Source organism: Vulpes lagopus, chromosome 2 (genome assembly GCF_018345385.1).
Source record: "Vulpes lagopus strain Blue_001 chromosome 2, ASM1834538v1, whole genome shotgun sequence".
Classification (NCBI taxonomy): domain Eukaryota; kingdom Metazoa; phylum Chordata; class Mammalia; order Carnivora; family Canidae; genus Vulpes; species Vulpes lagopus.
The window spans coordinates 28,687,197-28,712,644 of record NC_054825.1 but is presented as its reverse complement, the minus strand read 5'-3'; the positions used below and the strand labels follow the sequence as shown (position 1 = coordinate 28,712,644).

General features: G+C 40.0%; 2 protein-coding genes across 2 annotated transcripts in view; one reads left to right on the top strand and one right to left on the bottom strand.

Annotated features, from left to right (window-relative positions):
• The window catches only part of ENTPD7 (ectonucleoside triphosphate diphosphohydrolase 7), a 41,654-nt gene extending 36,683 nt beyond the window's left edge, over positions 1–4,971 (top strand). Inside the window, exon 13 of the mRNA XM_041745494.1 lies at positions 987–4,971. Within this exon, the coding sequence (XP_041601428.1) occupies positions 987–1,218 (232 nt within the window). The 3' untranslated portion in view covers positions 1,219–4,971. The remainder of the gene's footprint in view (positions 1–986) is intronic.
• A 5,753-nt stretch (positions 4,972–10,724) lies between these two features.
• LOC121484660 (cytochrome c oxidase assembly protein COX15 homolog) lies at positions 10,725–25,399 on the bottom strand. The gene is made up of 9 exons (XM_041744144.1): positions 25,222–25,399; positions 23,855–24,045; positions 22,080–22,202; positions 21,386–21,572; positions 19,051–19,218; positions 16,779–16,860; positions 14,813–14,967; positions 13,060–13,173; positions 10,725–11,843 (listed from the first exon to the last, which is right to left on the bottom strand). Exons 1-9 carry the CDS (start codon positions 25,309–25,311, stop codon positions 11,712–11,714), a joined length of 1,242 nt encoding a protein of 413 aa, XP_041600078.1. The 5' UTR covers positions 25,312–25,399; the 3' UTR covers positions 10,725–11,711.
• Between the last annotated feature and the right edge of the window lie 49 nt (positions 25,400–25,448).

The window sequence follows — 25,448 nt, the reverse complement described above, 5'->3', positions numbered from 1 at the left end:
GCAGCTGATAGAAGTGAAAGAAGTGGGGAGCTACAGAGTATGCGCTCCAGATGAAGCTGACTACTGTGTAGAAATGCTGTTCCAGCATCTGCCAGTTCTCATTTGTCAGGACAAGCCAGAAATCCATATTTTATAGGCAGTCTTTCAATTTGGAGATTCACATTTTAAGAAAATACTGCAGGTCAAACAAAACAAAGATGAATCTGGTATCTGGAGCAAAGAGCAGCTTCTGTTCTGAGCAGGCAGTCTACTGCTCTTTGGCTTACAGATCTCATTTTTTTCCAGATTACAATCCTGTTGATCAGGTGACAGCTTTCTCTCCATATATCCTAAATCCTTAGGAAGCACAGTCAATTTTTTAAAAGATTCAGATACAGTCTGATTTCTTGTTTGGATTTAGAGATCACTCTATTCTTGTTAGTACTGTATTTACAAATTGTATGTATGTATTTACAGAAAGGTATGGGGTCACTGTTAAGACTAAGGTTATAGATGATCAGCCTTATCTTACTATTCATTTTTTTGCCTTCTGATTTTGTCCCCAGATTCTGGAGAATGTAGGCCTGTGATGCTCCCTCTGTAGGCCCTGGCAAAGAAAATACAGGATGAATCACATAGCAGTCCTAGGGCTGGAGACATTCTTTAGCTTTGCTTGCCCTGTGAAGATGGTATCCTAGTACATTTGCATGAATAGAATGAATGGTATAACAGCACTGGCCTTTTTGTTTTTAATTTTATTCATTTATTATTGAGAGATATAGAGTGAGAGAGAAAGGTACAGACATAGGCAGAGGGAGGAGCAGGCTCCATGAAGCTCCATGCAGGGAGCCTGACATGGGACTTGATCCCGGGTCTCCAGGATCACACCCTGGGCTGAAGACAGGCGCTAAACTGCTGAGCCACCTGGGCTGCCCCCACTGGCCTTTTAAATCAGCCTATTTCTCTTTGAAATTAACATTACTTTATACCTTCAAACTCTTCCCTAGGGATCTACGGCAAGAAGGTGTCCGGCAGGCCCATGGTAGCTGGTTCCGTCTCTCCTTTGTCTACAACCACTATCTCTTCTTCGCCTGTATCCTGGTGGTGCTACTGGCCATCATACTGTATCTTCTGCGGCTACGCCGAATTCACCACCGACAAACTCGAACCTCAGCTCCGTTAGACTTGCTATGGATCGAGGAGGTGGTACCCATGATTGGGGTACAGGTGGGGCCTTGAGGCCAGACAAGGACTTGGGAAGCTCCTGTACCCCGCAGTTGCTGCCCATTGAATTCCACCATTTTCTTGTACTGGCCTCAGATGCTGCTTTGCCTGACCTTAGGATATTTGGCCTTGGAATTTCTACCTTAATATCTACTTTAATTCCTTTTCAATATCCAGGTCCTCTTCTCTGAGAGAAGCTGTAATTTAGTCTGTGAAGAACTAAATAATGAGAGTTTGGTGCTAACAAAGAGGACCAACCTTAGTCCAGTTGAAGCATGCTTCTACTCCTTTATCTGAGAGGTCTAGTGTGTTCCTGGCATCTAGACTTTTCTCCCCTTGCTAAAGCATGAAATTTGGCATTGGGTAAACTGGAAGCTTGGTTATAACCAAACTTGGAGCATCTGATACAAAGCTGAAGACATTCCAGCAAGTGCAGCAGCCCCTTCTTTCTCTGTAACAGAGATAATCATTTACATGGAGATCCACACCCTTTAGTAGGGAATCCAAGATATTTGCATTTCAGTGGAACATATAGGAACTTCCAGGCAACCAAAATAACATAGTTTCTTTGCTTACTTGACAAGCCATTATGAGTGTGTGGCCCAAGATCCCTGATGTGTTGCTGATGTTAATTAATTAGTATGTGATTTTAAAAGGTTAGAAACCCTTCTAAATGAATGGTCAAAGACTAATGGTATCTTATGTGATACCTGGTATGCCCAGGATAGAAAATGTTTCTGTGTCTATGCTTCACTGGCTGTTTGGGCATTAATTTTTCTTTTTGAGCCTTAAATGTACTTGTGGGTGGAGAAACTGATGAGATTGGAGATCTGGATTTGTCTGGTTTTAAGTTACTGTCTGAAAAAAAAAAAAAAGTTACTGTCTGTAGGCCTATTTCAATGAGCCTCTTTACAGCAAAATTCAAAAGGAGTTCATTTATTTCACTAAGATCAATATATAGTTCAGAAAGGGGTGTATTCGGATTGTTTTTAAAAGAAGGAAAGAACAGCATCAGGAGAGTGGGCAAAGGCAATAAAATCCAAGCTCTTACTTTTTCTGAGAAATAGAAATTTTCTCAATTTGACCCATGGAATGTCTGAAAAGAAGCAAATTCTAAATTTAGGAATAGATAAATCTGCTAACAAGCCACCTGGCAAATTTCAGAACTTTTATTAAGAGATTGCTCCATCACAGACAGCATTCCCATTAATGAGGAGAGAAGAAAAGCCATATGATTACATTTTCATCCACTACCTTGCAGGAGCTTTGTTCCTCCTCTACATGTAGCCTTTAAATTGCACCTTCCCCCATGGGATCTTTTTCACTTTATCCTGTCCTACATGTAGCCTCCGATGTCCTTCCCAATAATTGCTTCCAGATTTGAAGTAGCTTTCTTTTCTTTTTTGTCACTTTATTTTTAGGGTTAGATGAATACAGTAAATGATCCCTGACTTTAATGGGGGAGAAAAGTAGAATTCTTAAACCATAAATAACATAGTGTGAGCAGAAAGAAATTAAATGCTTCATAAAACAAAAATAAATCAAGATCCTCCTGGAAATAAACTGAGATGAAAACTCTCTCTTAGTTGGTAGGTGAAAAGATGATGGGTCTAAATTGTTTTCAAAACAGATAAAAATGGATCTAACAAAGAGTCTTATAGTTTTCTTTGGAACTATTTTTACTTTCATTAGGGCTTTGTGTCACAGCAGTTTCCTTTCATCTTTAAGACTTCTAAATTGCCTTGATTTTGACTTCTTCTCTTTGGGTCCCTATGAGTGAGCCCTCACCTTGAGTGCTGCTTAGAAATAATGTCAGAACATGTTTTGCTAGCCAGTGCCTCCCCAGGTACTCTTTTTCCCTCATCTTGGTTTTCTCATGAGATCTTCTCAGTGATCTGGTCAAAAGCTACCTAATTAGCTAATAGTGATGACATTTGTGTGCTGGAAATGAAGTTGCAGCAGGGAGGTGGTGAGGAGTCCAGTTTGAAAACTCTTTATTAATGAAGTTATTCTTCCTCCTGGTTCTAAAAATAGTAGCTGCCATCTATTAAGCATTTATTGTGTGCCATACACTCTTCAGAATTTTATGTATATTATTTAATCATTATGACAGCCTTTTTCAGATGAATATTACTTTTTGTGTTTTTATAATTGAGAAACCCAGGATATCATACGCTTATCCTTTTTTTCAATGTAAATGTATTATTCTTAATTTATTTTAATTAGCTTTTAACTTTTTGTTTAGTGTATTATATCCTATTTATTATTTTCGTATTATAGGACCTAGGCTTGTCTTTGTTACCACGAGTATGACTTTTCAGAGTTCTATGGTATAAACATAAGAAGGACATGTTTTTATCATACCCCTCAGAAAAACTGAGTATTTGCTATTGGTATTGGTTCCTGTGCCTCTTTCATTGTTCGCAATTAATCATTTTAAATGAAATCTCATTAGGTGGAAACAGAAGCCACTTATTCTTTGAAGGCCAATTACTTATATGTATTGCTTTCTCATGATCATCCTGTGAATAGAATTGATCCATCTTGTCTTTTAGCCCTTAGTCTTTAAAGATTTCTTAAGATCTGTGTTTGTATTTCTGCATTTTCAGTGGTTTTCCTGTGAAGATAATTACAGTTTCATTAAAGTCACATCCCAGAAGTTCCTCTGAGTCTTACCAACTAGTCTTCTATGAATAATAAATCTGAGTGGTTTTAGTACTTCTTATCCTTAGTGAGACAAGCTGCAAATGTCAAAATCAGAGTCAGTGGCTGATAGGGGATAATGCTTTATTAGTCTTACGATGGCACAACTCATCACTTTTCTCTGAATTCTTGTTACCAGAACATAATGAAAATATGTATATCCCCATTATGGCATTACATTGACTTAAGTTGCAGTTAACTCTAGGCCAAATTATACCATCTTTGTTTCTGTACCTTAACTCCTTGGATTGATTTTCGTTGCTTTAGGGAATTTAGTCACTTTCCAACAACCTTATCTTAATCTTTCATGTTATCCAAAGTATTCCACCTCTCCTCCCTCCCCTCAGCCTGACAGCTTTAACTTCATAGGCATTGGGCAATGATTATTAAAATGTGGTTATTGAGTCTGTCATGCACTTGCTCAGCTAATCTTTTCAGATATTACCATTTAGTATCACATGCATATTTGTTGTCATTGTTGAGGTATAGTTGACATATAATATCATATTAGTTTCAGGTGTACAACACAATGACTTGATATTTGTGTACACTGCAAAATGATCACCACAGTGAGTCTAGTTTCCCCGTCACCATATAAAGTTATGTAACATGCAGTGTGGTGTTATTGACTCTAGTCACCATGCTGAACATTACATCCCATGACATGACTTATTTATGACTGGAGTTTATACCTCTTGACCCTTCTTCTGTCTTGCTCAACCACCCTGCTACCCCCATTCTGGCAACCACCTATTTGTTCTCTGCATCTATGAGTTTTTTTTCCTTTTGTTTTAGATTCCACATATAAATGAAACCATATGGTTGTCTTTCTCTAGTTCATTTAGCATAATACCCACAGGGTCCGTCCACACCACAAATGGCAAGATTTCATTCTTTTTTTATGGCTGAGTAGTATTTCTCTATGTGTGTTTGTGAGGGGTGTACATCTTTATCCATTCATCCATCAGTGGACACTTTGGTTGTTTTCTTATTTTGGCTATTGTGAATGCTGCAGTGAACATGGCATATATCTTTTTAAATTAATGCTTTCATTTTCTTCAGCTAAATACTTACATGGTAGTTCCATTTTTAGTTTTTTGAGGAACCTTCATACTGTTTTCCATTATGGCTACACCAATTTACATTCCCAATAGTGCACAATAGTTCCCTTTTCTCTATATCCTCATCAACACTTCTTTTTGATAATAGCCATCCTGACAAATGCAAGACGATATATCTCATGGTTTTGAGTTGTATTTCTCTGGTGATTCCTGATGCTCAGCATCTTTTCATGTGCCTGTTGGCCATCTGTATGTCTTCTTTGGAAAAATGTCTGTTGAGGTCCTCTGCTCACTTTAAAATCAGATTGCTTGTGTTTTGTTATTGAGTTGTAGGAGTTCTTTTTATAATTTGGATGTTAACCCCTTACCAGATTTATGATTTGCAATATATTTTCCCATTCAGTATGTTGCCTTTTTGTTAATGGATTCCTTTGCTATGCAGAAGCTTTTTAGTTTGATATAGTTTCATTGTTTATTTTGGTTTTTATTGCCATTGCCTTTGGAGTCAGATCTAAAAAAATACAGCCAAGAGTGATGTCAAGAAGCTTATTGCATATGTTCTCTTCTAGGAGCTTTATGGTTTCTGGTCTTATATTCAAGTCTTTAATCCATTTTGAGTTAATTTTTGTGTATGGTATAAGATAATGGTCCAGTTTCATTCTTTTCCATGTGGCTGTTCAATTTTTCCAACACCATTTATTGAAGAGACCGTCCTTTCCCCATTGTGTATTCCTGCCTCCTTTGTTGTAAATTGAGTCAATCATATATGCAAGGGTTTATTTCTGGGCTCTCTTCTGTTCTATTGATCTGTGTGTCTGTTTTTATGCCAATACCATACTGTTGATTACTATAGCTTTGTAATATAGTTTGAAATCAGGGAGCATGATGCCTTCACATCCATATTTACATTTTTGAAATAAAATAACTTCTCACTGGTATTATCTAAATAGATGGCTCTTTCTAATCCTTTTCCCATGCTTTTGTTTTGCTTTCTGTCAGGAGTGAGACAAGTGGGTGGTATGATATAGGGGAAAGAACACTGGTGTCACAAACAGCAGACTTGGATTCTCGTCCTGGCTATGTCATTGACTAGCTCTGGTACTCCAGGCAGGTCACTTGCCCTCTCTGGTGCATTTCTCATTTGCAAAACAAGGTGGCTGGATAAGATGCTCTGACCTAGTTCCAAAGGGAGAACCATTGGCCTGAAGAACTAATGGTGAGAGAACAATAGGAAAGTGATAGATTCAGGAAGAGGATTTTGGTCTTTGGTTCAAAAGACCAGGTTGCCCAAAGGAGAGCCGGTGGTCATCTCCTACTTTATTCATTGTCCCTGACATTAAGGTTGATGGGAATGGAGTTTCCAATAGCAATCATTAATACATAAATTTCAGAAGAGATTTTTACAGCTGGGATGTTAGAGGTCTGTCTTCTGTTAACCTCCTTGGTTTCATGGATGATGAAATCGAGGCTGAGAGCAGTGGTAATTAATATGTGCAAAGTCACAGTGAGTGGCCTCTAGGATTCCATTTCCTCTGTTCTCTAAACTATAAATACATACCTTTGACAGCTGCAACAAAATCTCATTGACAGAATCTTCCTGCAAGATTATGTATTTCAATAGAATCTATTCTTTATAATAGAACTGACTACAAGTAACCATGCCCAATTTTTGTAACTGCTTCTGATACTCATTTGTGATTGCTTTGCTCACATTTAGGAATAAACTATAAAAGAAATACTTTGTCAGAAATAGCACCAAGTTGTTAGTACATCTATTCTACCTTCTATATTTCTTTTAATACTTTTAAATTCTAGATGTTTCTTTTAAACAATTTGTTTTGTACGATTTTCTTAACTGCAGCATCTAAGCAATTCATTTGATAGTTATAATTGAAATTATTTAAGGTATAAATACCTATTAGATCTACCTCATTAATGAACTTGGCCATAATTCTCGGGCAGTTCTCAGACACTCCCTTACAGAATAAAATGCTGTTTGTTTTTGCTGTCTTTAAACTTTTCATACTAATTCAGAACTAGTATCTAATTGCCCTGTGTGCTGTTATGTGATGGAACTTCATTTGAGATAAAAAATTAAAGTAGAAGTAGCAAGAGATACTTCAGATTCTCCCATGGCAGCCTTTTAGGTCATGCTTAGTTTCAGAGTCCTGCCACTAGGGTCATACACTCCATCAAACTTGAAAGGATTTGGTTGGTGTGAACAAAAAATACTTGTTAAAAAAAAAGGACTCTTTTATTATGTACTAATAGACTTCCCTTGTATTATTACATATTTCCCTTTTACTCTAATTCATTATTTCCAGTTTGTTAGTACCATCATTAGAGGGACAGAGGAGGTCAACATCTGTTGACCGTTTTCTCTGGAAGTCTGAGCATTATGAAAATCCTTTTATTTGTAAAATTGAGTCATTACTCATACTGTAAGGGCTTTTTACTTTTAAAGTGTATTCAATCATGGCCTGCCATTTCTATAAAAACCAAAGTTCAAACAAATTTCTGAATCACAGGATGTTTATAGCCACGCATGTATGACTGCAGGCGAGCCTGAGGACACGTCTGCTTCTGAGCCTTTCCTTTTTAAGCAGTGCTGCCACTCACAGCCCCACTGGCAGCCTCCCACGCTGCTTCTCCGGTATTAAGGTAGACCTGGTGCTCTCCTCAGGAGCCCCTTCTGCAGAGGACTTGCCCAAGTCTGGCCTTTTCAGACTGCTACTGGGGAAGGCTCTACACCTGATGAGCTTCACGACTCTCTCTGTGAGCAAGGATCCAAGACAAATACCTTTATTTTTGGTAATGCTGTCACTATGTTGTATTTGAAATTCTCATTCCACAGTTCCCCTTTTGTTGAAGCCCTGAAGTGTATGCCTTGTCTCCTCCATTACTTCTGTCTTTAACAATGAACTCCACAGTGTTGAATGGCATCTTTCTATTAAGACCCACAGCCAGACACTCCCTTCTTGCTTTAAAAAACCAAAGGTTACCTATATTGCATCACTTTTGGGAAATGCTAAGACTGTATGTTTTTTAAAATTAAACTATTTCATTTCACTCAACAGTTCTTAAATTGTTAAATACTGTTAAATCAGGGATCCCTGGGTGGCGCAGCGGTTTGGCGCCTGCCTTTGGCCCAGGGCGCGATCCTGGAGACCCAGGATCGAATCCCACGTCGGGCTCCCGGTGCATGGAGCCTGCTTCTCCCTCTGCCTGTGTCTCTGCCTCTCTCTCTCTCTCTCTCTGTGACTATCATAAATAAATAAAAATTAAAAAAAAAAAAAACTTTTAAATCAGTGTTGAAAAAAAGTGTAATGCATATTAGAGAGAGATACATTGTCCCCTAGGCAGGGACATGGGTATATGTGTTACACCTGCCGATACATAACCCACCAATCATTCCAGAACTGGAAAGTGCTACAAATCAACTGGTTATCCTAATGTCATAATCATCACTTTAGGCAGTAGCTAATCATTACCTCTTCTACCATGGACATCTGTTAATGTAAATTAAAGACAAAAAATTCTGGATTGATAACAAAGCCAGGTGTTTTAATTTCCTTTGATCTAAAAACAACTGACAGAATTATGGACAGGCTTTTAAAAATATTAAGGAATATTAAGGGAATATTAATATTTAGATATTTTAAAAATATTAAGGGAATTCACTTGATTTTCTAGGTATGATGACTTATTTTGAAGGAAGTGTCTGGGACTCGTCTGTAATTGTCAATTTTCCATTCATTCATGCAATATTTGGTATATGTCTGAAGCTGGGAATAATGCAAACATAAAAATAATTCAGATAACCTCCATTCACCAAGAACTCATAGGGAGGCACAAGGGTTACATAGCTAAATGCAACCAGAATCTGTTTTTCCAAACTTGAATTCATCTGTAATAAAAGAAAAATGAAATAAAACATCTGGAACTTGAACTTATTCTTTGCTACTTTGTTGGAGGGAACTGTAAGGCACAAGCATAATGGCTTTTGGGGTTGGGTCAGACTGCCCTCTGCTGGCTCAATTATTAACCAAGACCACCTCAGTTTAGGGATCATGAGATGATCAATAGGAACCTACCCCAGTGACCAGTTTACTTTCTTTAAAGAATTCTATCTAGAAGAGGTGATTACGGTGAACACATAAGTTCAGATTAAATGAGATGGGGTTGGCTAGAAATTCAGAGGGGATGGGAATAAGCTGGTCAAAACTTTCTAAGGTGACTAGGCTGTCAGGTCCTAGGCCAGTGGTGCCCAATTGTCTGCACACTGAAATGATATAGGGTACTTAAAATATTACCACTACTGCTTCCAGAGATCATGATTTAATTGGTCTTGGGTGAACCTTGGGGCTTAAGATTTTTTAAAATTCTAAGGTGAAAAAAGTTAGAAACTATTAATAACAATAGCATAAGCCCCAGGGTCAGGATTTTTTTTTTTTTTTTAATCAAAGACAAACTATTTCTTTTGTTTTGCTAAGAACCACTTGAGCAAAGTAACTGTAGGTCACAATGAAACTCACAGAATATTGGAGTTGAAAAGGAACAAGATCATCTAACTCAGATTGTAAATGGGCGAACCTTAGGCCATTTATGGCTTCCAGATGTGTTCAGCCTGCATCATGTTCTAAAAAACCTGAAATCTGCCAACCTTTGAGAGCTTTCACATAAAAATCTAGATGTTTTGTTTCTTTAATAAATCCAATCTGACAACTCTGGACCTACATAAATCCAATCTGAGCAACAGGCCAGAGCTCAGCAATGGTGTAAGCCCTTAGCTGGGGCCCCTGCTCTCCATTTTGCCACTGTCTTCACCAGCCATTCTCTAGTAGGCATTTGTTTTGCTCCAACTCTTGCCTTCTACAAAACTAAATACTAGCTTTCTGCATTTCTTTTTACCCATTGCTCCCAACTCTGCAGCATAAGCTCATTCCTTCTGCATGAGAGGGCTTCAACTTCTGAAGGGCAGCAATCTTGCTCTCTCCAAATGTTCTCCCTAGTTCCTTCAAGTACTCCCTGTGGGGTGTGGGGTGAGGACTCCCCCCCATCCTGATATCCCTTCCTCTGGATATGTACTTAGTGCTCAATATCCTCCTTAAATGTGGTACCCATGGTGAAACACAGCACTTACACTGAAGTATTCTGAGTGTGGCTGTGACACTTCTATTGATGAAATCTGAAACACCACTAATTTTTTTATCAGTGTCATCACACTGTTGGTGTGTGTTGAGCCTGTGGCCAACTGAAATCCCTGTCTTTTTAAATATGAAATGGTAATGATGCCAGCTTTCTCCACCTCAAATTTATACAACCTATTTAATTAAAATGAGGATGTTATATATTTTTTTAAGATTTTATTTATTAAAAAAAAAAAAAAAGATTTTATTTATTTATTCATGAGAGACACAGAGAGAAAGAGGGAGAGGCAGAGGGAGAAGCAGGCTCCATGCAGGAAGCCCAATGCAGGACCCAATCCCGGGACTCCAGGATCAGGGCCTGGGATGAAGGCGGCGCTAAACTGCTGAGCCACCCAGGCTGCCCAAGGATGTTATATTTAAAATATGTTTAATTTCATCTTGATGGTGCCACTCTGGAACCACTGAGTTGTGACTATCATCTATATTATATTAGAAATGTTGGGTTGTTCTATCCTCAAATCTGATCTTTGTGATGCCTTCATCCAAATCACCAATTTAAAAAATTAAGTTGAATAAGAGCCTTGTGAAATATCCACAGAGACCAAAATTACAACAATTCATTAAACAAATTTTTTTTTTAATGTATCTGAATAGATGTCCATGCACTACATATACCATCAAGGCCATACTTTAATTATCCAGGAGGCTTTTAGGAAACCCTTTCAGGAACTGATTCCCTTCCATTCATCTGACCTAGTGATGAACAGCACAATCAAAAGAAGAACTAGGTCAGTGCCTGATGAATCCAAGTGGGTTACCAGTGATTATCTCCTTTTCTAAGTACTTATAAGACATTGTGCTACATATAGACATTAAGCTTGTCAAACTCTACCCTTTCCTCATTTTGAAAATTGATACCAGAAGACACTATTTTTCACTGAAAGCTCTCTGGCTGCCTCAGGGTGTGCTAGTCCTTCCCTTTGAATCTTCACCTGATGGAAGTGGAGTTGAGATCATAAAGAATTTCTACTTAGGCATAATTCAGGACTCAGGAGGTCAAGGAGACAAGAGATCATGAATGTAGAGTATCAAGAGCTTGCCAACATTAAGAAATCTGAGACAGGGACACCTGGGTTTCTCAGTGGTTAGGCACCTGCCTTTGGCTCAGGTTGTGATCCCGGGATCTGGGATCGAGCCCTGCATCGGGCCCTCTGTGAGGGAGCCTGCTTCTCCCTCTGCCTATGTCTCTGCCTCTCTCTCTCTCTCTGCATGTCTCTCATGAATAAATACATAAATATTAAAAAAAAAAAAAAAGAAATCTGAGACAGCCTACTAAGCAAAAGCAGACGTTTCTTTCTCTACATTAAACATGATTTTCAAAAAGAAAACTAAATTTATAAATATTTAGAAAAGGACTCTTTAAACATACTTAATGACACTCTTGATCCAGCGACTTTGTCAAAAACAAAGAATTTTAAATAACTTGACCAATTTGGAAACCCCATGGTATGCCAAAGTCATCCTATTAGAAAACTTCAAGTTCTTGTGCTCTCTGATGAGCACTTTGGGTCCTAGGAAGCTGATCTTCTGAGAATTATTTTGGGACTCTTCGGAGTTCATTCATGAGCCAAAGGGCAACACTGAGCAGAGCCAGGGAGCCCGACTGGTGAGTGGCAGCCAAAGGAGTCGGAACGTACATCAGCAAAGTGCTAATACCTAAGCCCACCTGTTAGAAAGGAAAAGAATGCAGTTAAAAAAAAAAAGGAAAAAAAGAAAAAAGAAAAGGTAGGAACCACAAATTCTAAACATAAATGACTGAGCACGAACAATCAGACACATAACCTCCACGCAGTCCTAGCAAAACCCTAAAAAGTATTATTTTAAAATTCCCACAAGTAAACATACTCACAACAGAGGAAATTCAAACAAAATAGATAAACCTGAAATTTTCCTTAATTCTCCTTCCTCCTAGCCCAGCTCCCCTCCCCAAAGATAGTTACCAGTTTCTATACACTTGTACTTTTGTATGTATGTTAGCAGATCATATGTTTGTATTTTTTAAAAATGGGATTGTTCTGTCACTTGCTTTTTTTCCATTTCATTTATGTCTTGAGATCTTATTATTTCAAACTGCTACACAGTATTACACAGTATGGGTGTACCATAGTTGTTTATTTAGGTTGTTTCCAGTTTTCTTGTTTTACTATCACGGCAATTCTGCCACAGATTACTTTGTACACAGCTCCTTGTACATTAAACTACTTCTAGGGCAGGCACTAAGAAGTTAACTTGCTGAACCAAAGGATTATATACTTAACATTTTATTTTATTTAGATTTTATTTATTTATCTGACAGAAAGAACACAAGCAGGGGGAGTGGCAGGCAGAGGGAGAAGGAGAAGCAAACTCCCTGCTAAGCAGGGAGCCCGACCTGGGGCTCCATCCCAGGACCCAGGGATCATGACCTGAGTGAAGGCAGATGCTTAACCAACTGAGCCACCCAGGTGCCCCTACATTTAACATTTTAAAAGCTATTGCCAAACTGCCCTCTGAAAAAACTATACCAACTCATGCTCTCACCATTTTCCTATGCCCATGCCAATACCTGCTTATCTTCTAAAAAAAATTCTCCCCCCAATCTGACAGGCACAAAATGACATGCACTATTTTAATCTGCTTCTCTTTGATAATAAGTGAGGTTAAAGACCTTTTCCTTTCATTGTTCCTCTGGTGAGAACTGTGTATATTGATAGCCTCATTTTATTTTCTGATTATTAATTCATACTAAGAGAAAATCTTAAATAAATCAAATAATAAAATTTATTTATATAAAGAGATAATCAATATTATAAATATTGAAAATATTTTCCCCTAGCCTGTCACCTTTCTTTTTTAAACTTAGTTTTGGAGACACCCTCAGACCAAAAAGAAGGGGTTTATACCTGTGTATATGCCAAAGCTAGCAGAGTGGCTGCTGCCACCCTGGTCCTTCGAGGAAGGGGAATTCTCCGGGAGAAGAAGTAGAGTGCTGTCACGGCTGTAACTGAAGTGATTCCCTGCAGGGAGGAAGGCATTTCATCAAGTGCCAGGAAGAAATGTTTCACCCTCCTGGTTTCTGCTCATCTTCACATCTCTCCTCCAGAACCAGTGAGTAACCACTAAGGTTTCTTGTCCCAGGCACAGAGAACCATCTGTGGCTCTTCCTATGATTACTCCTCAATCTCCTCCACAATCTTCTGCTTCCCACTTAAACACTCATGTTCTCCAAGGCTTGACCTGCAGCTTCTGCACCTATCACTCCACACACTCTCACTCTCTCCTCACATGGGTGCCTACCCTTACTTTTTAAAATCACTCTTTGCATCCTAAGGCCTAATTTTATCTCCTCTCTAATCCTATATTTTAAAAGCAGGGCTAAGCCCAGCACATGAGGGTTATTTTCCTGGGCTGTGAGTAGAGGATGTAGTGGTGCTGGCCGCTAGTGCTAAAAACAACCTAAAGTCTCATTTTCATTTCTCCCCACTGGCAACAGGATCTCCTCCCTGCTTCCATGATCTCAAGGAGAATCAGTGCTATGTACGACAGCACTTCCTCAGCTTTTAAGGTAACTGGACCAAGCCCCAGTGCTACCTTTGGGGATCTGAGTCCTCTGGACCTCTCTCTTTGGTCCATCTCACACCCAACACACTTCAATCTGATGGCATCCTCCATCTCCAGCACAATACTCATTGCAAAAGTCCCATTCCTGGGTGTGTGTGTGTGTGTGTGTGTGTGTGTGTGTGTGTGTGTGTTTTCTTAGATTTATTTATTTATTTATTCATGAGAGGGAGAGAGAGAGAGAGAGAGAGAGAGAGAGAGAGAGAGAGAGAATGAGAGGCAGAGACACAGGCAGAGGGAGAAGCAGGCTCCATGCAGGGAGCCTGATGTGGGACTCTATCCCGGACTCCGGGATCACACACTGAACCAAAGGCAGACGCTTAACCACTAAGCCACCCAGGCGTCCCTCTTGGGTGTGTTTTAAACATGCCACAGAACAAACTTTGGGATCCTCACCTTCATTCCTACAGCCGATCTTCTACTACTTAGAGTATCTCTGTGGTCCACCATTCTCTTCAAGTCTCACTCGCCTATGCAGCCTAGAGCCCTCTCACTATCACCTGCATTACTACAACAACACCTTTGCTTCCTGCTGCCCCCTTGCTGCCAGTCTTTCCCTGATCCAACTTATCATGCCCAGGCTACCAGGCCAATCTTAACATGACCCACAGCAGGCCCTTAATAAATATCAGCTTAGAGAAGATAATAAATATTTATGATGCTCTTAGCTGCCTGGGGTTTTGCTTCAGCAACCACTGTCTTTGCCCTCCTCTCTACTCAGCCTCATTTCCACTAAAATGACTCTCTTATGTGTGTGTAGGACACAAGGAAGTTATCCTTTGCTACACGATTGAAGGCATATTTGAACTTCAAGAAGATGGCAGTTCCTGAAAGCCAGAATATGGCTGGAACGGGTGTGGGTAATTAGGACAAAACATCACATCAGAGAACTGGTGCTAAATTTCTTTTAAAAAGAAAAGGAAATCTAATGCCCACTCTACTCTACCCTCTCTAGTACTGCCATCAGTGCTTCAGACACCCCAAAGCCTGTGAGAGGCTCCCTGGGCTCAGCAACCAGTAACCACCAGCCAGACTTACCAGAATCCGGTGATCAAACTGCACCATGGTGGGATTCTCAAAAACATTCCTCAGGATGGGGGAGAAGGTAAAAAGATCCTCTGGGATCCAAGATTCTCCCATCTTCGGGAAAGAGTTGTAAACAAGTCCAGCATCCAGCCCTGCCACAAAAGCCCCTATATTCCAAGGTAAATGGCATTTATTAAAGTGAAATAAAGAGATCAAATACTAGTTCTGACATAGAAAAAGTCTAATATCCCAGAGTTAGACAAATGGAATAGTCAGAGTTAGACAAATGTAATAGTCTACAGAAGGAGTTCTCAAACAGAGAATATACATCATCATCACCATGGGAACTTAAAAAAAAAAAAAACAACACAACTGCATCCTCACCTTCTCCCACCCCAAGATCCTGGCACGTCTCTCGTAAAGGAGTGAACTAGAAGCTCTAGAACAAGGCATATTGGATGGAAACACTGCCTTAAGTGACTTTGATACCCTCCCTATCCCACAATGAACTCGATCTATCCTGGAAATGCTCTTCCCCCAGATATCTGCATAATTTACTCCTTCATTTCCTCAGGTCTCCACTCAAAGTCACCTTATCAAAGAGATCTCCCCAATGATCCTATGTTAAGACAGCACTTCCTCAAACTCACCTCTATCTCCTTATCCTGCTTTATTTTTTCACAGTACTGAACACCATCTGCCATATGTTTTCATTGTTTATTATCTGTCTTCCCCAAGTGCTCAAAAAAATGTTTGTTGAGTGAACACAAAAGTGAAAAAATGTATAAACTAAATCCTGGATAAACACATAAAGTATCCATGAATTAATGGATGACTAATTCATTATTTATGATCAAAGATGACTCAGAGATATTTAGATCACATTCCTTGTTTTTATAAATAGCATTTATAAAGTCAAAATTCATGTTCTTCCACCAAAAAAGAGGGGATGTGAATCACTGGTTTGATGGTTTTCTTTAGAGCAGTGCCACTCAACAGATATTTGTGATGGAAATATTCTGTGGAAATTTGTGATGGCTGTATCTGACAGCCAATGCGATAGCTGCTAGTAACATGTGTCTATTGAGCACTTGTGGCTAGTGTGACTAAGGAATGAAATTTTAAATTTTACTTAGTTTTATTTTTTTTTTAATTTTTTAAAAATTTATTTATGATAGTCACACACACAGAGAGAGAGAGAGGCAGAGACACAGGCAGAGGGAGAAGCAGGCTCCATGCACCGGGAGCCCGACGTGGGATTCGATCCTGGGTCTCCAGGATCGCGCCCTGGGCCAAAGGCAGGCGCTAAACCGCTGCACCACCCAGGGATCCCAAATTTTACTTAGTTTTAATTAATTTAAGTTTAATAGTCACATGAGGCTAGGATTAATGTACTGGACAGTGATAGGGTAGAGGTGTGGTTTAAAGAATGAAAAAGTCTCTTTGCCCCAATGAACTAGTCTTAGACCATCTTTGAGAAAAGGATTTTTCTCTGATCCACTTTGATATAATGTAATAACAGTAACAATAATGGTTACAGAATAGTAGCAAACAGGCAATGGTTACAGAATAGTAACAGCTAACACTGGCATCTAGCCTTTGCTACATGCCAGGTACCATTCTAAGCACTTCACATGTATCACTCATACTTTTACCATACTTTTACAAATGAAGTCATTGAGGCCCAGAGAGGTTATATAGCTTGCCCAAGGTCAGAGAGTTCTTAGATGGTAAAGCCAGGATTCGACCTAGGCAGTCTGGATCCAGATAAATCCTCAATGTTTTTGTTCAACTGACTGGAAAGCAGGGTTTTTGGAAGTGAGGAAGGACTAGAAAACAGAGGGTGAAGATAGGGAGTATGAGAGGCAGGTGTGAAAAGGACAAAGCATTCAGCAAGAGGCCCCTCCCCACCCCTAAACCCCCCACCCCCCACGAGGGTGGGACAAAAATAGAGCATGCTGGATGAGAAGAGTCCTACCTGAGAGAGCAGTAAGAAACACCAGGCCTGCTGTTCCATGAGCGCATCGTCTCAACCACAGGAGCTGACGAGTTTCAGGCAACTAAAGAAAAGAAAACCATTCAGGTTTTCTGTACTGTAGAAACTAAGGGAGGCAGCCAAGATCTCAAAGGCCAAAGCCAGTGACAATCTCAGGTCCGATCTTTTCTGACTCCTAAATAGGTTAAACACTCCCAGCAGATATTCTGTTCTAACATGCATCATATTGTACTACATTTATACATGTACTATTTGTCTTCCCTGCTATCCCACAAGTTTTGTGAAGGGAGGAACTGCCATCTGCCTTTCATGGTGAAGTAATCCTAGCCCAGTGCTTTGTACGTAACTACTCAATACATATCTGTTCAATAATGATTTGCATTGTTCAAGGGAAAAATGCTTCACCATGGTTGAAATGATGTGGTTTAAGATATAGGACTAGATTTTCAGTTGTTTGTGATATTTCGTGTTTGGCAAATATAGTCAGAACCAAAACTGTGTAAAATCCCTAAACTAGGGGGTGCCTGGGGGGGGGGGTGGTCTATTAAGCATCCAACTCTTGGTTTCAGCCCAGGTCCTGATCTCAGGATCATGAGATCCAGCATGAGCAGGGAGGCTGCTTGAGACTCACTCTCTCCCTCTGCCCCTCCCCACTGTGTGTGTGCCTGCACCACTTGCTCACTCTCTCTCTCGCTCTCTCTCAAATAAGTAAATCTTTAAAAAAAAAATCCCTAAAGTAGAGACTCTTGCATTTATAGTTTTGGTAAAATCAAAATTTGGTTTTTACTATAGCAATTTCTGATACTAATCAGTGAATCAACAAACATGTACTAAGAATTTTATAAGCAGATTACCATAAGGATACAAAGGAGTTAAGTCAGAGTGCTGCCCTTAAATGGTCTATAGTATATGAAGAGTGAGGCATCATTACTAAGATACCAGTTTACTAGTGCTGTCCAACAGAACTGTCTGTAATGATGTAAATGTTCTATTATCTGCACTGGTCAATGTGTGGCTAATGGGGACCTAAAATGAGGCCACAGCACACGAAATTTAAATAAAATAAAAAGTTACTTTTATTTAAACTTTAATAATCACTTTTTAAAGGCAAACTTAATTTTATTTAAACCTAATTAAAATTTAAATAGCCACATGTAGATATTGTGTTGGACAGCATAGTACTATATGTTTGACTATCATCTCAAATCCTTCCTGTAATTAATGGGATATAAATAAATAAAAGGAGGAAAACAGGAAATGGTACCTTTCAGAGTACCATTTCCAACAGAGTGCTTAGGAGTGTGTGGCTATATGTGTAGGTATGTGGGTGAATGCATTGATATGCAGGTGGACAGGGGTGCCAGATGACAAGAATAAAAAGAAAGAGTGGGTTTTCAGCAAGTACAGTTAAACATGTAGCCAATTCATTTGAGAAGTTTGGCTTTGTGAAGAGAACAAAAATTATTCTGATGTAGATGATCTACTATACCAATGTTTCAACCCCATCTGGCTTCCCTGTGGAGATGACTACCAAGTCCACAATGCTTTTCCTTATTGGTTCCAAGTACCTACTGGATAATTCTACTTAAAAGTCCTACTGTCATCTCAAACTTCTTTCCATCAACAGGTTATCCAGATCAACCATGACTTCCAAACCTAAAATAACACTCATCTTTAGGAAAATCATTATTTTCCTTTAATTGACATGCAGGAAAATACTTTTAGGCAAGATCATTACGATCACAAGATCAGACCTGTCAGACCTGATGAATGGTAGGTCCCCATCTAAAGAACAAACAACCCCCATGGCTCTTTTATACCATCAAAGGTCCAGAAACAGCTCTCATTCTGGTCTTCCTCACCTGGCCAGCCACCATCCCCCTGAGGGTCAGAAGTAGCTGGGATAGCTCTTTCTTGTTACACCCCTTCCCACCTTTTCTACAATTTGTGTTTTCACTTTTCCCAAAAGGCAATACTGACAGAATATTTGGCTCCCGTACTAATTTGCCTTTGAATGAGTTGCTCCAGCTCAAAAGAATAATGGCACATTTTACTTTGCAGTTCCAAAGCTTTCCAGAGTCTCAAAGGTCAATGTTTGTCATCTTCAGCTATATCTAATTTCTGGTAAATTGGTAGATGTTACTAAGGGAATACGTGCATTTTGATTTATAACTTCCCATTAGAAGCAAAATTTCTGTTCTCTGACCCTGTCAGCATCTGTGCAGATACACTAACAATACAGACTAACTTTTACCTTGTGCTGAGGGAGCAGCAGTGAGAGCGCAGTCCACAAGCTGGCACAATAGAGAACAAGGGCTGACCCCAGGTGGGCGGCAAGGCGGTACTGACTGACCCGGGGGATGTCATGGGAGTCTGGTTTTTCTTCTAATCCACTTTTCACCATATACCATCCCAACAGACCCTGGGAGCAAAAACAGAAGAGGCAAAAAAAAAAGGGCTGCATCTGTCCATTCAACTTCACTATGTGAGAAAGTGAGTTGTCAGTTATCAAGAGTACATCAGGAGTACCCCCTGCCTGCCCTCTCCTTTTCCATACTTTCCCATATCCCCAGTATCCCAGGAGTCACACCCTACCCACATTTTCACAGATAGCACAATAAATGCTTAACCACTGCTTAGATTACCATTTTATTGAAGTATATGCCAAACGTAGAAAAGTACACAGAAACTTAAAAATACTTGATATAATTTAACCTTATGTAAGCCAGTGAAATTAATAATAAAAGGGAAGTTTTTTCTATGAAAACTAAATTGAGGGGTGCTGGGCGGCTCAGCTGGGTAAGAATCTGCCTTCAGCTTAGGTTGTGATCCCAGGGTCCTGGGATCAAGCCCCACATTGGGAATCCCTGCTGAGTGGGGAGTCTACTTCTCCTTCTCCCTCTGCTGCTCTCCCTGCTTGTGCTCTTTCTATCAAGTAAATAAATAAAATCTCAAAAAACAAACAAACAAACAAACAACTAGATTGAATGTTTTAGAAGCACTTTGATAACGATAACTGCTCAAGTTAGTACAAATAGACAATTATAAAAGATTTCAGTGGAGGGGAATCATAAAAATTTTTAAGGCTTTGCTGGCAGATTGCTTTGCAAATGTCTAAGTTTCTACCCTCTTTAAGGAAAATGAAATGAAATGTTTATAGGGATGCAAGAGATCTGAAGTTAAACTCCAATCAGAGAACTCAAAGAACAGGCCTTAGCTCTTCATTAAAAAAAAAAAAAAAAAAAAAAAAAGAAGTAATAAAAGTACAAGTTTAAGCTTAAAAGTTCAAGGTATGTATTATTCTGATTCCTTGCTTTAATTTTTTTAATTAACCAAACAACTGTCAGTTATACTTCTATCAGGTAAGATACAGCTCTTTCAACCCCACCCTCCCAAGTCAACAGAAGCACGTCCCACCTCTTCTACATACATCTCCTCAGAAAATATTTTGGGGCATGTCTTGCCCCTTTAGTGATTACCCCGATGTTCTAATTATCTTGATTTAATCTGCAAAGGATACTGGAAGACAAAGGAGTATATAGCGTGATTTACCAGCCCCACTTTCTTCTTTCCATAATCCTATTTGCCATCTTCAAGTTGCTACTTCCCTGGGAGTCTGTCTGTAGTGGGTTTTTTTTTTCCATTCCAAAATAAACTTTCACTTTGTTTCACCAACCCTCCCCTAGTTATTATTATTTATTAATGTTTCTATTACCTCTCTTTTGTCTCTTCCATTTCCCCCTTTAATTCCTTCTAATTGGTTCTTATTCTTACTACTTCTGAGTTTAATTAACCAATTAGCATCTTCCTGATCAAATTCTGACGTTTCTTTGATAGTCTAAGACTCTCTCTGAGAGCCTATAATCATGACCCAAATACTCGCATGTACCTTCTCTCGTATTCCTTTTCTTGACTCTCAGTCTCACACGAACCCTTCAATTTGAGACTCCTCAAATTTGCTTCCTTAACCATTCTAGAACAGGGATCCCATTCCTCATCTAGCAGACAAGTCAGAAAAGGGGAGGAAACAAGAACCCAGGAAGAGAGCCACGAGAGCAAAGAAACTCTTGTGACACAAAAATATATTTACTGGGGATCCCTGGGTGGCTCGGCGGTTTAGCGCCTGCCTTTGGCCCAGGGCACGATCGATCCTGGAGTCCTGGGATCGAGTCCCGCGTCAGGCTCCCGGCATGGAGCCTGCTTCTCCCTCTGCCTGTGTCTCTGCCTTTCTCTCTCTCTATGTCTATCATGAATAAATGAAAAAAAAAATTAAAAAAATATATATATATTTACTGAGGACTTACTAATTCCAGGCACTAAAGTACTTTATATGCATGATCTATCTCATCTAATAGTCACACAACCTAACCAGTAGGCCTATTATTATCCCTATTGAAAGGTAAGGAAAGCATACTGTCTATAAGGTAGTCAACTTGCCCTACTAAGTGGGAGGGTTGGGCCAGGCCTGTAACACTAAAATTCACCCTCTTTCCCATTTTGTTATACAGACCCAGATTCCTTCCTTAAAAACAATCCCAACTAGGAAGCTCTTGAAAGCATCTCTGGTTTCCCAAACTTGAATTTCTTACCTGGAAGCAGACTAACCCACAAAGGGCAAGAACACGTCCTTTCATGCCACGACTGAGCCAGCCCTTTCTCCAAAAGTAGACAGCAGGCAGGATATATGCGAGACCCACGAGGCGACCCCACATTCGGTGTGAGTACTCCATGTACCAGATGAACTTGAATTCAGCCAATGTCATATCATGATTTAAGCTGGGTGAAAAAGGAAGTCAAAAAACAAAGGAAACATTCAACTGATTTTTATTTCCAGACAGAATATAGAAGCATTCTCAGTTCTTGAAGCTTGAAATGAAAGATCTGCCTTCTTCCTCATCAATGACATCAGGATCACTTTGGAATTGGAGGTTTAGAGTACGGAGCTCACTAAACATAAGTGAAGCAAGCATCAAGAAATACTGGAATCTAATCATTCTGAAATGTTTAAATAAGCAAAAGATTGGAAGGGCCTAGTAGGATGTTTACCTGATTTTTCTATTATACTTACTTTTTTTTTTTTTTAAGATTTTATTTATTTGAGAGAGTAAGAGAGAAACATCAGTGGGGGTGTGAGGGGGAAGGCAGAGGGAGAGGGAGCAGCAGATTCCCCTGAAGAGCAGGGAGCCCAATATGGGGCTCAATCCCGGGGCTCTAGGCAGGATCATGACCTGAGCTGAAGGCAGACACTTCACTGACTAAGCCACCCAGGCACCCCATACTTACATTTTAAATTCCGGAAATTGTTGATATTTTTGGAATTCTGTTTCCCATTCCTCTTGACTTGTAGGTGGCTTCATCTCCTTTATTAAATGCCAGTCTACCATTGAGAGGCCAGACTCTGTCAACCTTAAGATAGGAAAGATGTGTGTGTGTGCGTGTGCACACACGCATACACACAGTGCTGGATCTTTCATAAATGTTTATAGAAACAAATGGATGTGAACTCAACCCCTCTAAAGGTAAACACATCATTTCATGGTATCCTTTTCTGACACCTTGCTTTCTTCTTACTGCTTAAAATTTCTCCAGAAACAGCTGCCATCACGTACAAATTTCTTTATTGTTCTCTAGATCCTTTCATTGAACTCTTTGCTTCTTTCTTTCACTAGCATTCCTCAACAGGTAAAATCTACCCTTACAGCAAAGAAACGTGCCCTAAATGAATAAGCAACATTATTTACACAAGGAAAAGAAATTTGTTACAGATATAAAATAGTTTAGATTCTTCAGCAAAGTTAAGCTAATAAAACTTACATTTGTTGCAGTTTCCCACAGCAGCCTATATAACATATGGTATTTTGAAATAAGAGCACAAGGAATATGGGGGGAATTTGAGGAACAGATACTGTATTAACACCAGACAGTATTTTCGCCAAAAGGAGTGAGGGTTCCTACAATCAACGGCTAATGGTACCTCAGAGGCAGGAAATGTATAAAATGAACCTGGAACATTTTATCCAACAAGTAAAGAATTAAAGGTTACTAGGATCCTATCAAAATGACCCTGGAGCCAGTTTGAAGAGGCTCCCATTGACTGAAGATAGAACAATCTGAGCAAATCATCAGTGCAATGGACTGAAACATCACATACAGTTAAACCTGTTCATAATACTTAAAAACCCAAACTCCCTACTGATCACCTTTGGAGGACGTTTGGGAACCAATTTATGATTTTCAAAGTTGGTAAAGAAAGAGAAAGATTCAAGTATTTATCCTGCCTTTCTTCTACAAACTATATCTTAGGATAATTAAATTGTTGACGAGGGCCAGTTTCTCTTTAGCCTTGAACTAATAAAATATGGTTTTGCAACTCTAATGAAATCATGGACCTAAGCAATGATCACCAATGGCTACTGGCATCTCTAATGGACACCAGATATTTATGAATGTTGTAATCACCTGTGAAGTATTTGGCCCCCTGTTACCAACCTGAGTCTGATTAAGCGACAACCAGTTTACAGGAAATACCGGGGATAATGGGACATGTTAGACACCACCACAAGTATGCAGTTAGCAAAATCCAGACTGGTAAACTCCACAGGACAAATCAGTTGGGTTTCCTAATTAGGAAAAAAAAAAAAAAAAACTACAAAAAATGGGGGAGGGAGGGAGAAAAATCTAAATCTATAAAGTTTCTTTACAGATTTAAAGAGATCTAAGAGGCATACAAGTCAATTGTGATATACTTGTGTGGATTTAATTCAAACAAACAAACTGTACAAACATTTTTGAGACAAACTTGCTAACTATTTGTAGAGGGAAAATCACGCATAGCAAACAGGACCTAAAAAAGGCTTTATAAAGGGCTCCCAATAATAAAACTTTAAACTTTTGTATGGCAGGCAAGCCACCAGACGTGTCCTTCTTTAAGCCTCAATTTCTACTTATATAAAATGAGGGAGCTAGACTAGATAATTCCTAAGGTCCCTTCCCCCCTGGTCATCCTGTGCTTCTACTGATGACCTGAAGCACTGATTCGCTACGGATGAATTACTCACCTAGTCACTCCACCAAGAATAACTGCTCCAGCCACTGTTCCACTGCAGACCAGGAGCCATCGGCCCACCACCCGCTCAGCAGCTTTTGAGGGAAGGGACACTGTACCCCTTCCAGACTGCAAAGCTACTTCAGAGATGGTGCTGTATTGCCCTGGCCTCAAGGGGCGCCTGATCCCACAGCTGCAACCACACTAAGGATCAAGACAGACAAATTATAACTGGAGACGCATGGAAAGGCCTCAGTCCACTGCTCTCACATACAATCCCACTCTGCCTAGAGTGGAGTCCCCCGTATGGCCACATCTCCACTGCTTCTGCCCTAGTAGACCATCATCTCCCATCTGGATTACTTCATCCACCCCACAACTGGTTTTCCTATCTCTAGTTTGGCCTCACTCCAATCCATCCCCAAGCTACATGAACCTTCTAGTCTCTGCATACTTCCCCCAGACTTAACTCTACACCTAGATATGGATTATTTTCTTTCTCTCTGACTGGGATGCTCCTTGCCCCTGATTGAGAATTTCTACTATAGATCTGTTTAGATGTCACCTCCTCTGGGAAATATTTCTAGACTCTCCCGGGTCTGCAACAGGTCACTCCCACAGCACACTGTACCTTCCCCATGTCAGCCCTTCACACATCACAACGTACTTCAGGTTCATTTGTCTCCATCCCTCACAAAGCTATGGACAGCAGTGTCTGGTCAGTCTGGCTTTCTCTCTGGCCACTTTCGTTTCTAACACAGTTCCCTTACATAACAACACCTTAATAGAGATTTGACAAATGAATTAACTGTGCCTTCCTCCAGGGCAGGAGCCTTTTGGTACTTATCTTTTTCCTTCCCAGTTCCTAACACACAATAACCACTCAGTAATTAATTGTTGAGCGAATACAAGTTCTCTTCTGGCTCTGTCCCCGAGTCTAAAGATTCGTGCTTTGTTTCCTAACTTTAAACAACTCAAGCCTCAGTTTCCTTCTCTGTAGAATCAGGTTATGGTTCCTTACCCGACTACCTGCGGGCTTTTAGCAAAAATCAAATAGGTAGGTAAAAATGACTGAACTTTTATTATGTGCCAGACGCTTGCTGTATATGAGATTTAATCCTAACACAACTTCTGAAGTAGGTATTGCTATTCCCATTTTACAGATGAAGACTAAGGCACAGAAAGGTTTCTTAACTTGGCTAGCATCACACAGCCAGTATATGGCAGGTTTGGATCCTACCTCAGAGGCTCTGGGCACAAAGAAATCCGTCGTGAATTCTAAGGAACTACTGCAATGTGATGTGGGGTTATCTATTATTTTTCTCCTGACTCTTTCGCCCCATGTCCGATTCCGCGACTAAGTCCACTGCGGTGCAGTACCTGTGCCCTAGGCGCCGCCCTAGGAACCAGGAGCCGGAGACACGGGCTCCCCATGAAGGCTTTCAGGGGCGGAAAGAGCAACCGCTGCATCCTGAAGACAGTGCAGAAAAAAGCCACCTCCACCGCCCCGCTCTCGGCGGCCTCCCTCCTCCACCACCGAACGGAGAAGCACTTCCGGGTTATGCCGCCCGAGCCCCTCCTTCTCAGAGGGCAAGGGCAAGTAGTGA